General features: G+C 53.7%; 7 protein-coding genes across 7 annotated transcripts; 3 read left to right on the top strand and 4 right to left on the bottom strand.

The window, feature by feature from the left end:
• Positions 1–929: 929 nt before the first annotated feature.
• Positions 930–2,765, top strand: A1O7_00985 (uncharacterized protein; the record flags this gene model as incomplete). Its single annotated transcript, XM_007755024.1, has 1 exon — positions 930–2,765. The coding sequence occupies one exon, from the start codon at positions 930–932 to the stop codon at positions 2,763–2,765; it is 1,836 nt and encodes a 611-aa protein (XP_007753214.1).
• A 436-nt stretch (positions 2,766–3,201) lies between these two features.
• A1O7_00984 (uncharacterized protein) lies at positions 3,202–4,930 on the bottom strand (the record flags this gene model as incomplete). The annotated part of the gene is made up of 2 exons (XM_007755023.1): positions 3,202–4,484; positions 4,657–4,930. 2 exons carry the CDS (start codon positions 4,928–4,930, stop codon positions 3,202–3,204), a joined length of 1,557 nt encoding a protein of 518 aa, XP_007753213.1.
• A 1,142-nt stretch (positions 4,931–6,072) lies between these two features.
• Positions 6,073–6,366, top strand: A1O7_00983 (uncharacterized protein; the record flags this gene model as incomplete). Its single annotated transcript, XM_007755022.1, has 2 exons — positions 6,073–6,086; positions 6,165–6,366. 2 exons carry the CDS (start codon positions 6,073–6,075, stop codon positions 6,364–6,366), a joined length of 216 nt encoding a protein of 71 aa, XP_007753212.1.
• Positions 6,367–6,596: 230 nt separating this feature from the next.
• On the bottom strand, positions 6,597–6,782 carry A1O7_00982 (uncharacterized protein; the record flags this gene model as incomplete). Its single annotated transcript, XM_007755021.1, has 1 exon — positions 6,597–6,782. A coding segment is annotated over one exon (186 nt), but the record flags the coding sequence as incomplete, so codon positions are not given.
• An 80-nt stretch (positions 6,783–6,862) lies between these two features.
• A1O7_00981 (uncharacterized protein) lies at positions 6,863–7,474 on the bottom strand (the record flags this gene model as incomplete). Its single annotated transcript, XM_007755020.1, has 3 exons — positions 6,863–7,053; positions 7,115–7,219; positions 7,273–7,474. The coding sequence occupies 3 exons, from the start codon at positions 7,472–7,474 to the stop codon at positions 6,863–6,865; spliced, it is 498 nt and encodes a 165-aa protein (XP_007753210.1).
• A 2,330-nt stretch (positions 7,475–9,804) lies between these two features.
• Positions 9,805–10,074, top strand: A1O7_00980 (uncharacterized protein; the record flags this gene model as incomplete). Its single annotated transcript, XM_007755019.1, has 1 exon — positions 9,805–10,074. The coding sequence occupies one exon, from the start codon at positions 9,805–9,807 to the stop codon at positions 10,072–10,074; it is 270 nt and encodes an 89-aa protein (XP_007753209.1).
• A 2,024-nt stretch (positions 10,075–12,098) lies between these two features.
• On the bottom strand, positions 12,099–13,225 carry A1O7_00978 (uncharacterized protein; the record flags this gene model as incomplete). Its single annotated transcript, XM_007755018.1, has 2 exons — positions 12,099–13,034; positions 13,085–13,225. 2 exons carry the CDS (start codon positions 13,223–13,225, stop codon positions 12,099–12,101), a joined length of 1,077 nt encoding a protein of 358 aa, XP_007753208.1.
• Positions 13,226–13,511: the final 286 nt, after the last annotated feature.

The following is a 13,511-nucleotide window of genomic DNA, read 5'->3' as shown; positions in this document are numbered from 1 at the left end:
AGCTTCACGATTCCAGCGTGCCCAGCGTGCCTAGCAATGAGTCAGCAGTCTCACTCGTACAGACCGGCTAGACGTGCATGGTGAGAAATCAGCGTGCTATCCCAAAGGAAAGACGGCATCTGAGAGGAGGATGAAGCGCGGTATATCGAGCTGCGTGAAGCGTCGCAAGAGGGATTTTACATTTCCCGCATCTTCAGGAGACCAGCACTTTCGCGGGCCGGGTCTTTGCGGGTGGCGGCCTTGCGGTGGCTGGTGGGCGAGTCGCGGTACTACAAGTATACTCCGTACGGGGCAGCGTGATCGGGGCCAGCGATAAGTATCCCTGCATCCTCGCAAATGGTCACCAGTTCAAAGGGTGATAATTCGGCCAGATGCAAGGTCCAGTCTGCTTGCGCGGCAGCACTGGCTTAGTAAAGGGAAAAATATTGCACCCTGAAGAGTTTAAAGTCCTTCCCACTAGCGGCAAGGCTGGCAAGGCTGGCAAGGCTACTGGTGGATGTGCGTGTCTAACCATATGGCCTGCTGTATTCCGCCCTTGCGGAGTATAACCCCGCATATGGCAACTTCATCTCACCACGAATCTGATGAGTTTCCGTTGCTTGCTGGAGCCTTCTGCCAATCCTGGACTCTGAGAAATGAACTGTGGTACTGAATACAGTGGCTCTGCCATGTCCCAAGCTTGGATACCAGCTGCACCACTGTGAAAGGCTCAGTCGAAATGTACCTGCAGAGCATTCTCGTCAAAATCATGTTCGAAGCATCGAGTGACGCGACCTGACCGAAGCCTGCTCTGACGTGCTATTGAAGAGCGACTCTCCAGAGTCCAGTGAGCCATAGTTGATTTGGGGGCAAATGACGATCTGCCCCTCTCATGCACTGAACGAGACACATTGTCGCAGAGGACGCGGCTCGGTACTCCTTTCAACGGCATGGACTCGAAGAATTTGTCCCCCAGTGAAGACTTTCTGCGATGGCGGCCACAATATCATCTGCAAGCCCCTAGTGGCTGGATGAACGACGCGTGCGGACTCGGCTACGACCCCAGGACGGGCCTCTACCATGTGGCCTACCAATGGAATCCTGGATCGGCTCATTGGAAAAGTATATCATGGGGAAACGCGCGAAGCAGAGATCTCTGTTCGTGGGAGGTCTTAAGCACTCCTTCGATCATTCCAGAATCAGACGGTGGTAGCAAAGGCGTGTTTACGGGATGTCTTCAACCAACGAATGTGGATGGTCAGGCCGATGGAGTGCTGACCATCCTGTACACCTCTGCACGGAGACTTCCCATTCACTACACGCTCCCGTATGACCGCGGCTCCGAGCGTATCCACATGGCAACATCTCGTGATGACGGCAAGTCTTGGATACCGTACACAGGCAACCCCATTGTCCCAGGACCGCCTCCGGAACTGGATGTCATTGGCTGGCGCGATCCGTATGTGGCCGAGTGGCATTCCATGGACCGTGCCCTTGGCAGAGAGCCTGGCAAACGCTTATACGGACTTGTGTCTGGCGGTATCAAAGACAAAGCGCCCGCCGCTTTTCTGTACGCGATCGGAAAGGACGCGTTGAACTCGTGGGAATATCTAGGACCGTTGAGTGCTCCATGTATCAACCACACGCCGTCTCAATGGACCGGCGACTACGGCGTCAACTGGGAAGTCGGTAATTTTCTGTCCACGACTGACAAATCAGCACAACCTCATGACTACCTCATCATGTCCGTGGAAGGATGTCTGTCAGAGCAGGGAAAGCCGCACAACGCACAAATGTGGATGCACGCATGGATAGGAATAGACGACAAGGGGAAACCGACGATGACATTCGACTACGGAGGCCGTCTCGACCACGGCAGGAGATACTATGCCGCCAACTCATTCTGGGACCCGATCTCGCAACATCACGTAGTGTTCGGATGGCTGCAGGAGCACGACCTCCCCGAGATATGGCATGACAGGCAGTGCTGGTCGGGGATGCTCTCCCTCCCACGAGTGGTCAAGCACAGCGAGTTACACTCCGTCCACGGCGCGCTGGCGACCGCTTTGTCAAAGATCACCTCGATCGGAAAAACGCTCGAACCCAAAGGCACATACACCATATCCACCCTGGCGTCGGCCCCACATCCCGCACTCGAGAAGCTACGTGGCAACCTGTTACCATTTCCCTCACCCACACCAGCCATGAAGCACGCTACCAGTACCCGTATAGCCATGTTCCCCCACCCGACGGCGCACCTGGAGATCGACGTATCCTGCTTGCTGGCCCTTGACACCCGTCGCGTGGGCCTATCGATGCTGCACTCCGCCGACGCCAAGCAGCGTACGACCATGTACTTCGACGCAAGGGAAGAGACGTTCGTGATCGACCGGTCCCAATCCACGACCATTGCCGGGGTGGACACGACCCCGGAGACGGCTCCTCATACTTTATTCCGCTTTTGTGACACGTCTGGCACTGGCACCGTGCCGCAGGAACCGCTCGACGTGCGAGCCCTTTACGACGTCAGCGCGCTCGAGGTGTTTGTCAACGAGCGCACCGCGATCGCCACGCGCATCTACCCCGATCGGGCGACTTGCTTTGGGATTGAAGTGTTTCTGGAGTCCGAGCCGGACACCCAATCCCAACCGAAGTCAGCCGCAGAAAGGGGAGAAGTAGCGTGGACGCGCAGTCAATGCTGGGAGATCCTCCCCGACCAGCAAGTACATTATAGTAAGAATGAGAATGAGAATGTAGACTGTCTGTTCTGTTCTGCTCTGATCTAGCCGACTGATACGCCTACCTTCCTCGTTTTCATCGGCGACGGCGGCGCCATGACTTGCAGCTCGCTTGTTGACCGAAGCACTCGAACTTTTAGTCCAAAAGGTACTTAGGTACGTCTACTTGGTCCAGGTGGCTTACAGTGAATATTCCATGCTGTGCTCACCATGCTGTAGACTCCGAAACAAACGCTTGTCATTCCGAAAGCGCGTCACCGTGGGTAAGCCATCTCGAAAAGCAGAGCTAATACGCAATGATGCACGTGGACCTTGCATAAGCTGATGTGATTGTCTCAGTCTCATATACATTGCGTGAATCGCGTACCTGCAGGTATCTTGGATGCACAGATGATAAGTCGGTCGAGCCCTTAAATACCCCCGCGATCGACTTTTCTCCCAACCGACATGGGCTGGGCGTCCTGCTGGCTGGGCGTACTTGAGCTTACGCGACAGGAAGGGAGACCTTGAAGACCAAAACCTGATTATCCAGACTATACCCGCTCTCGTCCGCATACGGGAGTTGCCCTCCATTCATGAACCCATTCTGGGTGATGAAGTCGTTGTCACTTAGGCTGAAAATGAAGTATTCGCCCTGAGACCCAGCCTGCCAGTCCTTCCACCCAGCGTTCGAGGGCGGGTTGACAGGCGCAATGGCAATGGACTCCCATTTCTCGTTGAGAAGGCCGGCATCCTGCTCGCCACCATTGTGGACACCAAATCGGTTGAGCTGGGCGTTGACGTTGAAGTCGAGCCACGGGCAGTAGGTGGCTGGGACCACGGTGGATGCAAGGACGCCGTCCACGGAGGCGACGGCCGCGGTGGTCGCGTCGTACCCTTTACTGCTTCCGCTACTGGCGATGTTTGTGGCATTGGAGATGTCAAACACATCGATATGGCGGTATCGGGACTGGGAGTTGGATTGGCCGTGGCCGCGACCCGAATCACGCGCAAGCACCAGGAACTGGGTCGGGCTGATGAAGTGGATCTCCGACTGCGCAGCCACGAGGGTGCTGTTCGCGAAGACCGGCAACGGAACGACATACTCGGCCTTGTAGACGGGATGGGCCGCGTCGCTGATGTCGTATTCGAGCAGGCGGGCGAGACGGCGGGTCGAGGCGTTGCGACCGCCCTCCTGGACTAATGCGGACTGCATGAGTGCGTAGAGGGTCTTCCTGTCTGGCGAGGAAGTGAGGCCCTCAAGCCCCTGATTATTGGACCGCCCGCTAGTAGGATTCGTTGGGGTAGTGGTAATGTTGGGGTCATATCTTGGTGGACTGGCTGCGTTGAAGGAATCGGTGCCGTTGCGCTGGGGAATGATTGCGGGTGGTGGGCGAATAGCGACCGTCATTCGCCCGCTGTGGTCGAAGTGGAAAATGTATGGCCCGTACTCGTCTGAGATCCAGAAGCCGTCGTCGGCGAGAACAAGACCTTCAGTGTCGCCGACGACCCTTTGCCCGCCCGTCCCATTGCCGCCAAAGCCATCCCCGATGTAAGTGGCGGATGGAAGCTCGGAGAAGCCAGGAAATGAAAGGTAAGGCGGCTGTTGGTCAGGATCCAGGCCAGTCAGGGGTGTTCCCACAGGGTCTGTGAAGCGGATTGTGTCGAGATATTCCAAATGGAGGTTGGGCGAGCTCGAGTTCGACACCGTGTCAGGCTTGAAGGTGATTTGGAACTTATGAACTCGAGGTTGATAATTCAAAGTGCCTTCAGTATTCCAACCGCGATCTGTGAAGGCATCAGAGACTGTACCTTCGACCCCTAAGGCTTGCTCAATTGACAACTCAAACGCTGTCGACTGGAGTATATTTGAGACACTGGAATGGGATGTCCGACACGTCGTCTTATCTGAATGAATGTACGGGTCGACAAGTTCAGCTTTAGAGATAGGGCAACTCACCTGGAAGACTCCAGAGTATACCTGTGTAGACACCGTTGCTGTCGACTTCCCACGACTTCTGATCGATAGCAGCACTACTGCCGATGCCGCCAGCAGTATCGCCAAATTTGTCGCGAGAGTCCGATGGAGTGAACCCGTAGCCGGCCAGAGCCTGGTATACGTAGGTTTGCCCATTGCACGTAGTTGTGTTGACTGCCGTCGCAGCTCGCTCAAAAGGAGATGCCAATGAAAGGCTGGCAGCGAGTGCAGTGAGAAGTAGCGTCCTCATAACCATGGCGACTGGTCGTTTGGCTGATATTAGCTAGTACTCAGTTCAAGGATATGATTGGTGAATCTGAAGGCAGATGATCGATCTGAGTAGTAAGCTCGCCGAACGAGCAAGGGAGCAAACCCGTTGACACGCGAGAACTCAGGAACCATTGGAAGCAACAATAGACGTTCAAACCGTTCATGACCGAGCTTTTTAAATATCATGCAGAATATTTCGCAGGCAGATGAGCGCTGCATTACCACTACCACGTGTTGAGCTGAATATCTCTGATTCGTGCAACAGCTCGTGAATTGCCGATGTAGACATACAGCCCAAGCCGTTAGTGCAGCAGAAGAAATGCAAACTGCTCAAATTTGTACGAGCATAGATGGAAGGAACGAGACGTAGCTGCAAGCGCACTGGTATCAGTACACGTTCTCAGTCTAATACTGTTGGCGGCTGCTCGTCCTCACCCGTGTCGAAGCTGAACATCGCCGAGCTTGGCAAATCTGGCACGAAGCGTTGGCGCTCGCAGTCATCCGATGACTACATCGTTGCGCAGGACAAAAGAACTGCCGAGGCATGACATCTTCACATGTTCACCTGTTCCTGTGGCACGGTTCACTGTGACCTCAGGTCTGAACACGAAAACGGAGAAGCAGCTAGAATGAAGCACGGCCACGCAAGCGCAGATCGAGCCACGGGTGCCACCGCAACCGTGTCGATCGATCGCCAAATAGTGGCAGTGCCAAAGAGGCACTTGAGGCAGTAGTGGCGAGCGGAATTCGATGATTGGGCATGTCACAGCAGGTCATGGCACGATGAAAGGATCTGGGGCCGCCAACGCCAAGGCTTGTGCCTTGCAGGAATCCAAGCAACGTCAGTGACGTAGTTGGAGCCGTTCCGAAAGGGGAAACAAAGAACCACGAGTGACGTAGCCAGCCGTTGACGTGCTTCACTGAGAAGCAGCTGACCAGCGTGTTTGCCTGGGAGGGGCAACAAGGAGGGGCTCACGCGTCGACTTCTCTTGTGTATATAAACTGAGATTGCACCTTGCTTCAGAAACTTTCCTCCATCACGAAACATCAGACTCATACCAACTCAACATACAACTTCCTTCAAACAAAACAACTGCAAGACTTCAGTCACATACACCACTCTTCGCAATGGATTCCATCAAGTAGGTATCTCTCGCCTCCCACCTCCCACTGATGAATTCCTCACTAGAGACTCAAACAGCAACTGACTTTAATCTCAGGAACACCGTCAACTACGTCAAGGAGTCCGTCTCCGGCGCTGGCTCGACCGCTTCCAAGGAGGCCAACAAGAACGTCGCCAAAGATAGCAACGCTCCCCTCGACACCCGTGCCCAGGCTGGCTTCGATGCTATCGGTGACAAAATTGACGAGCAAGGACACAACCGCAAGGCCGATGTTCACAAGGAGGCTGCAAAGCACTAAACATGTTCTGTAACGACAACGAGATGTGGTGGACATGGCAGGAAGGCCGGCAGGAGTTCTAAGATACCCCAGACAATCCTTGCAATGAGGGCATTCATGAAAGTCTTTCAACAGCTGAAATAGCTTGGATCAATTCAATTCAATCCTCGAATGAATGATTAATCATACTTTGTTAATATTTCTTCTTGTACATTTTGTTCCTCGGCACAATTCTGCTCTCTAGACATCTTTCACATTTGCCTATGCCCCTCCAGTGCTTCTGCAGCCAAAGTCCTCATTCGCTCGCGCTCAAGAGGATGGATGTTTTCCAGTGCGGCCTCCACGTCCCTACTCTGCGCCTCAACAATCTCGGTGACTCCAGTTTCAGATAAGTAACTAGGAGGTCGGTATCCCATTGTCCGGTGAATCTGGCTAACTGCCTCATCATATGTAGGTGTTAATGGAGACGGCGACTTAGTCTGGACTTCTTTCCAGTGGACCAAGTCAGGATTAATCCTCATGCTGGTTCGAAGGTTTCCGTACACAGGCGGAGGTTGTTGAATAATTGGCTGAGCTTCCACATCTGGGCCGAAGCCTGTGTCAGAAGCCATGTGTATTGGAATCGGCTTCTCTGGGATGAGCTCGGGTTCGGCAGGTTTACGAGCACGCTGTCGTCGGGTTCTAGGATGACCTCTTGCATGTCCGCGTCTGGATCCGGGGGTTGTTCGGTGCCTCGATCTTCTTGGGTGCCGAATGAGCATGAACATACGGAGGAGTTGATGGACAAAGATTCCCGTTAACGTCAACAGGAAAAGGATGGATATTACATGAAACATGGTATTCTCCGCGACACCTGTACCGGCAAGGACCAGGTCTAAACACATTAGCAAGAGCAACAGCCGAGAGCGCTTGTTGGTGGCAGCTTACAGATTATCAGAGCAACTAACAAGGTAACACCAAAGGCGAAACTGATCCTAGCTTTTGCACTGACAACCGGATCGCGGTATGCCTTCCTCGAGAAAATGCCATGTCGTCTGCTGCTGCGCTTGGAAGTTGGTGTGCTGCTGCTACTGTCGCTTCGATACGACCGCATCGCTTGACGTTCCGAGGGCGTAGGCTCGTCGTCCATGTTTCGGGCCAGAGGAATAGGTTCAGGGGGCTCAGGGTGGTGCAAACTTCCAGTATACAGGTCGGAAACCTCAGATTGATTGTCTCGCTGTACCGCAAATGGTGGGGACCCACGGACTGCGTCCTCAATCACCGAGCGCGTCGAGCTTCTCGATCTCGTACTCGAGGATAAGGCGCCTCGAGCGAAGGCTTGGGTCTGCGTCGAAGAACGAGATAGAAACAGGGGCACCACAAAAGACTTCCCGGGAGCTGGAGAGGTAGCGGAGCTTTCGGGGACATGACTTGGTCTGAACAGACGCGACATGCTGCGTACCGCGCTTTGGCCGAACGTCGTTGCTGGCAACAGCTGCGGTTGGGATGGTTGAGTAGATGCTCCTTCTTCCATTGTTGAAAGCGCTTGAGGGGCTCAAGGTGCGATAGAGGAAGTCGAAGCTCGTCGTTCGTGCCTGATAGTCAATAGAAACACCGTTCATGGAAAGAACGAGGGAAGTCAAGGCAGAGAGGGGCATCCGGCCGGGAGAGACGCAGTGAATCTGATTAAAACCCGCTTGTTAAGAAGCGGACAGAAAACAACACAACAGAAGGGCCATGAGTGCCGCGTGAAGCTGTGTCTCAATCCTGGCCATGGTTTGACCATTTGTGGCCTTGAGTCCACGCTCCGACTGCGCATTCCCCGACTCACCACGAATGTGCAAGGAGAACAGAATTGGTGGAATGCATCCCCCGTGATGGGGGTGAAACATCAACGGCTTCCGACACCAAGGGAGCAGAGGCGTGACAGGCTGTCATTCCTGTTCATATCGAAAGGAAGACCGGTCTCATCCATGACGATCCGGTTGCTCGCGACGTTGTTGACAGAGCTTTGGGAACAAGCAGGTCGACAGGCTGGTCGGGAGAGGACGCGTTTCTGAAACATGGAGCCAATGCTCCGTACGAGCGCGAGGGGTCGACTCTCGCGTGGCTTCTGGCCTCTTGGCAGCATGAAGGCACGGGCTACTCTGGCTAGGGCCGCCCATGGCCGCCAATGGACGCCTAACTGCAGTGCGAATCCGGGCCTGCGATGCCTACAGGTACGCAGAAAAGCTTGATATCGCGAGAGCAAATCTGACAGCATTGAACAAACATTTGCCAGATTCACGACACGTCGCATTCCAAATGCAATCTATTCGTTCCCTTCGGTGCCTGCTACTCGCACTGCAAGATACAGCAGCTGGCCGAGACTTATGGCCAACATTGTCATAGGGTTCCGTCAAATCAGATCTTCTCAGGCAAGAAGACGCCAATTGAGCAACCATGGCGTCCGGCCACCATGCAAATACCTCTTCGTAACTAGTTCAACATCGGAAGCCGCAGTGCTGGTGCTGGAAGTATGGTAGATGGTATAACCCATTCCAAGGTTTATCATCTTGTACCTTTGATGGTATGTTAGCTATCTCGATTCGATTTTCGAACAAGAGATAGCCTTCAGTGCTTTATTTGCACGTTCCTGTCGCTGAGTGACCAAATCGCCCAGAAGGGAGGCGATATCGCCAGGCGGGAGTTCTTAAGCCTGCCTGTGTTGAAACATTCCCCGAGACCCTGCTTCATGGGTTGATTTTGAGCCCTCAGGTGAGGGTTCAGCTTGCTAGATTAGATATCCTAAAATACTTATAACAAAGGGCAGGCTCCAGTTTTCGAATCGCTTCAGCAAACGCGGTTGCGTCACATCGCAAGATGAACCACAGCGTCAACCACAACCAATTGCCCAAGTTAGCATGCAACCTTAAAAGCCCAGAATATTTGCGATCAGACTGGTTGCAGGAAGCGTGACCGGCGCATGCGGTATCACGAAAGAAGTGATAGCTGACCTCGAAGTCAACATGTCAGCTGATCATGAAGCCCGTTTGCATGTCCCTTAGCCTATCAAGGAGGAAGTGGCCTCCGATACCTCTTCTGCGTCTCCAGATGACGAAGTCGCCCACAAGAACTAGGTGAAGCGCAGTAATAAATGGCGCCGCAACAAAGGGCCGGCAGCTCGAGAAAGCCCAGGACGTGGGTCAAGTCCTGGACAACTTCATGGAAAGGCAATTCTCACCGGTATATTCTCCCGTGGCTAGGAAGCTCCAAATGCCCGTCATTCTCCCTCAACGCCGGCTGAAGAGCAGAGAATGGGGCTTTGTCCGGGCGTACGCACCTACATATGCTTCAGACATGCGGGATCGAGCAACAAGAATTTCTCGATTTCCTAGAGGGTTTGGCAAAGCCGTCCAGGTGAGACGGGTAGGAGCAACACACGAATAACATCAAGCTGATCAGTGACGATTGAACTTTTCCCGCTCCATTCGCCTTTCCATGCCTTCAAACTTGCATGCGCCGGCGCCGTCCCTGGTACCGACATTGCCGTGGGGCCTGTGTTTCTTCGTCCATATCAGCGCCTTGGTCGCCCTTGCGAGCGTGGAGCATGGCTGTCGCCTATACGTCAAGCACGACTCGAACAAGGATCTTGATGAGAAGAAGGAAAAATTCTTCAAGCCGCACGGCCTCTTTGCTTTGGTCATGGCCTACCAGACCGAGCCCGACGGGATCGTGCAGGAGGAAGTCGACATTGAACACACGTCTTGACCTCGACTGCTGGGCGTGAGGGCACCCACCGTAGCCGCTTCCTCAACTTCTCCGGCAAGACATTGGAGATTGAGATTCCGGCATTGGCGCCTCGCATCTTTCCCGAGCTGGATGCTCTGTTGGAGGAAGAGAAAGCCAACTTCTTCAAACGTAGCGGCAAGAACCTAGGAGATTACTTCAACTGGCGAGCGTAGGCAAAGTTTGAAAGCCAACATCCTAGATCCAAACTGGATGTGTGTGGAGAGCGGCACTTCGCTGCACGGTTCAACATACCAACCACCCTGCATACAGCGGCAGCCTCGTTGCTTTGCTGAGCGGTGGAAAGATTGATACCAGCGAGGCCGATCGGGGAAAAGCCGAGAGCAGAGCTCACAAGCGACATGATCAGAATATGAGACGGGTTGCCAGGGGCCGCGAGCCAAGATAAGATCCCTCGAGGCATGCACAAGAGGCCATCCCAGGGTGAATCAAGGGACTAGTGAAGCCGGAGGTGTTGTACCTGACCAGCGTCAACTATCCTCGCGAGGTCGAGTTGAGGGAAATGGCCCAGCATGGGAAACGTTTGAGCACAAGGAGTGGCTTAGTCTAGCCATAGGCCGCCTCCTGGAGGTAAGTGACGCCGTGTTGCCAGCCACAGGGCGTTTGAGAGTAGTTACTCCATGACCTTTTGGCCAGCTGTCCACGGTATGCTTCTGTAAATTCGAAATCTGTCTCAACTCCCTTATTGTGTGATACACCAAAGAGCTCGAAGACCACGCATACTTGAAAATCTCGCAGAATGGGTGCGATCCAATGAAAACAAAAAGAAAAATGCCTCCAACAAGAATTGAACTTGTGATCTTCGCATTGATTGCCAGAGGAGAAAGTATTCTTTCAGCTGTACAAGTGCGACGCTGGAGCACTGTCAGACTATGGGTGCTAGAAAAACTGCCTGAAGTGACTCACCGTTACCACTGCGCCATAGAGGCCATTTTGCAAGCAAATTTTCCGCTATTCGATAAATGTCGTTTTATTTTAGCTGCCAAGCTCGGCATTTAGCCTTCTGGTCCGGAATGCAAATACATAGTTAGACATAAACAATAACGCCAGGCTCTCCGAGCTTGGAGACATGGTCACACAGCTACACCTAGGTATCGAAAGGCTTACGGCTGTGCTCACGCTCGTCAGGACACAATCAGCCGAGCGGAGGTCTACAAACCTCATTCACAGCTCAAGTTTGCAGCTTCACAACCAAAACCAATCAGCGAGTGGTCAGGTCCTTTCCCCAACAGCCGCACAGCAAAGCATATGCTCGACCCATCAAGCTTGTCAACCGCCGTCTGTTCGATTCGAAACCTACACTGGAGTTCAAGCCATTCCTTATTTCATCAACCATAGAGGCTTCACCACTGCGCTTATGCCTCTTACACTCTTTCTTGCTGGGTGCGCACCCTAAGGCTCTGCAGATTTAAACCAATTTGTCGCTCCAACAGATTAGTCGGCACTGGGCAAACTACAAGTGCGAAACCGCAGATGGCACCGGTACCCGGTTCGATGCGGCTACAGGTTCTGCTGTTTTGCCGGTCCCATCACGCCCATGTGGTACCAACCCAGTCGAAAGCTGCGAGCGGTGTCTTCAATCAAATGTGCCCAATTTTTCAGGTCGAAGAAACACGGTAGATACTGATGTTGGAAGAGCCATATGAAGCACTCGATCCTTCCTAACTTTCCTAGAGTGCTCCGCCGCCGGCCCTGGCTGCCTAGACTTTGACCATTGGTAAGGTCTTGTCAGGTGATGGTGATTCCGAGCGCGTTTTTGCGTTAGCTAGGAGAGCGGGTGCTCTCTCGCGTGGCTCGCGTGACCCGTGGATGTGCACAAGGCGGTATCAGCCTCGTACTGACTGGGTGTGGGACGCGACCAGCTTTTACTCTGCTTGGACTGCTGTCCGGGCCTGAGGTTGGTGTAGAACAACGAGAAAGGTGCCTAGAGTCTAACTTCCGAGGTTGAAATCCCGTTGAGTTCGTAAGATCTTGGGGTGGTTCTGTCACCTCCCTAGTTCTCCCAGAAGGAGGTTCCGATCTGTCGAGCCAGAAACAATGATCGGCTCTTCGGTCGGCGAGAATCGAGTGTCATTCACCGCCCCTTTGTGCCCAGGCAACTTGTACAGCAACTTAGCTGATCGAGTGTCCCATACAACGACCGTTCGGTCACCAGCACCAGCACATATCTTGTCTCCTTTCGGACTCCAGCTAGCACGTATCAAGTTCTTCTCGAAGCCGGATGGAGCACCGTCGTAAGTCTGCACAGCTCGGTCGACCGGCGCAAAGGGCCTGATATCCCAAGTCCGTACCGTGGAATCGTGGGAGTTGGATAGTAGTGTTTGCGAGTCGGGGGAGACTTCCAGCGATGTGATTGTATCCTGGTGGCCGCTGAGAGTATATGTGACCTCCATCTTACGAGCATCCCAGACCTTTATGTCGTTGTCAATCCCACCAGAGTAGATCTCATGGCCTTGCTCCGCCAGTGCTACCGCTGTGATGGGAAAATCTGTCTCGATGTAGTCGACCGCTGCCTTTTGTCGAGGGTCCCATATGCCGATGGTACCATCGTCGCTGCCGCTGAGTAACAGATCCTGACCTCGTCGGCTTAGTTCCAAGCAGTTTATGACCTCCTCGTGACCGACGTGCTTGCGTATCCTCAGGCCCGTTTCGAGATCCCAACTTGCCACGGTCATGTCTGCGGATGCGGAGTAGATTGTCCTCGAGTCGCGCGACCACTGGAGATCTAGCACTGCACCCTTATGGCCGGTCATGACTCCATAGTTGTCGCACTGTCCGTAGGTGTTCCACAGCATAATGGACCGGTCCATGGAGCCCGAAGCGATATGTTGTCCTGTTGAATCAAACCTCGTCGCAAAGACCTCGCCAGAGTGACCGGTGAGTTCCATGATCGGGGCAGTGAGAGCGCTGGTGCGCAGAGCCTTGAGGGAGTTTGTTAGAGCGCCCTACATCAGATTGTGAATGAACGTACCGAATGCACGACAGCGCCATTCTGATCTTTCGCACCAACTCTCAGAGCTTTGCCGTCTTTGAGGTCTGAACTCGACTTCTGCCTCTTGACCAAGGCTTGCGGCTGGCTGAAGCTGTCGGATGCCTGCCGTTTGATCGACATGACGGCGCGGTCGCCAATTCGAGACTGTAGAGCGAACTGTCGTTCTCGTGGCCGAGAGATGCGTATCTCACGGCTGTGGCATACCTAGGTATCGTCGACTGCTCTTTGCATACTGAACTTTTTGGATCGGCAGCCGGCGACTCAATTCCCCGAGGATTTGACAGCCTTGGCGCGCGAGGCTGTCATCTCTGCTCGCTTCCCGGAATCGTTCTCTCCACCGTACATTTTCCCATGTCAGGGATATTTGAGATGCAACGTCTGCGGTAATTGTGATACCTTTCCTCGG

Source organism: Cladophialophora yegresii (assembly GCF_000585515.1).
Source record: "Cladophialophora yegresii CBS 114405 chromosome Unknown aczIN-supercont1.1, whole genome shotgun sequence".
NCBI lineage: Eukaryota > Fungi > Ascomycota > Eurotiomycetes > Chaetothyriales > Herpotrichiellaceae > Cladophialophora > Cladophialophora yegresii.
Note: the sequence above shows the minus strand (reverse complement) of the source record. Positions and strands in the feature narration are given on the sequence as shown.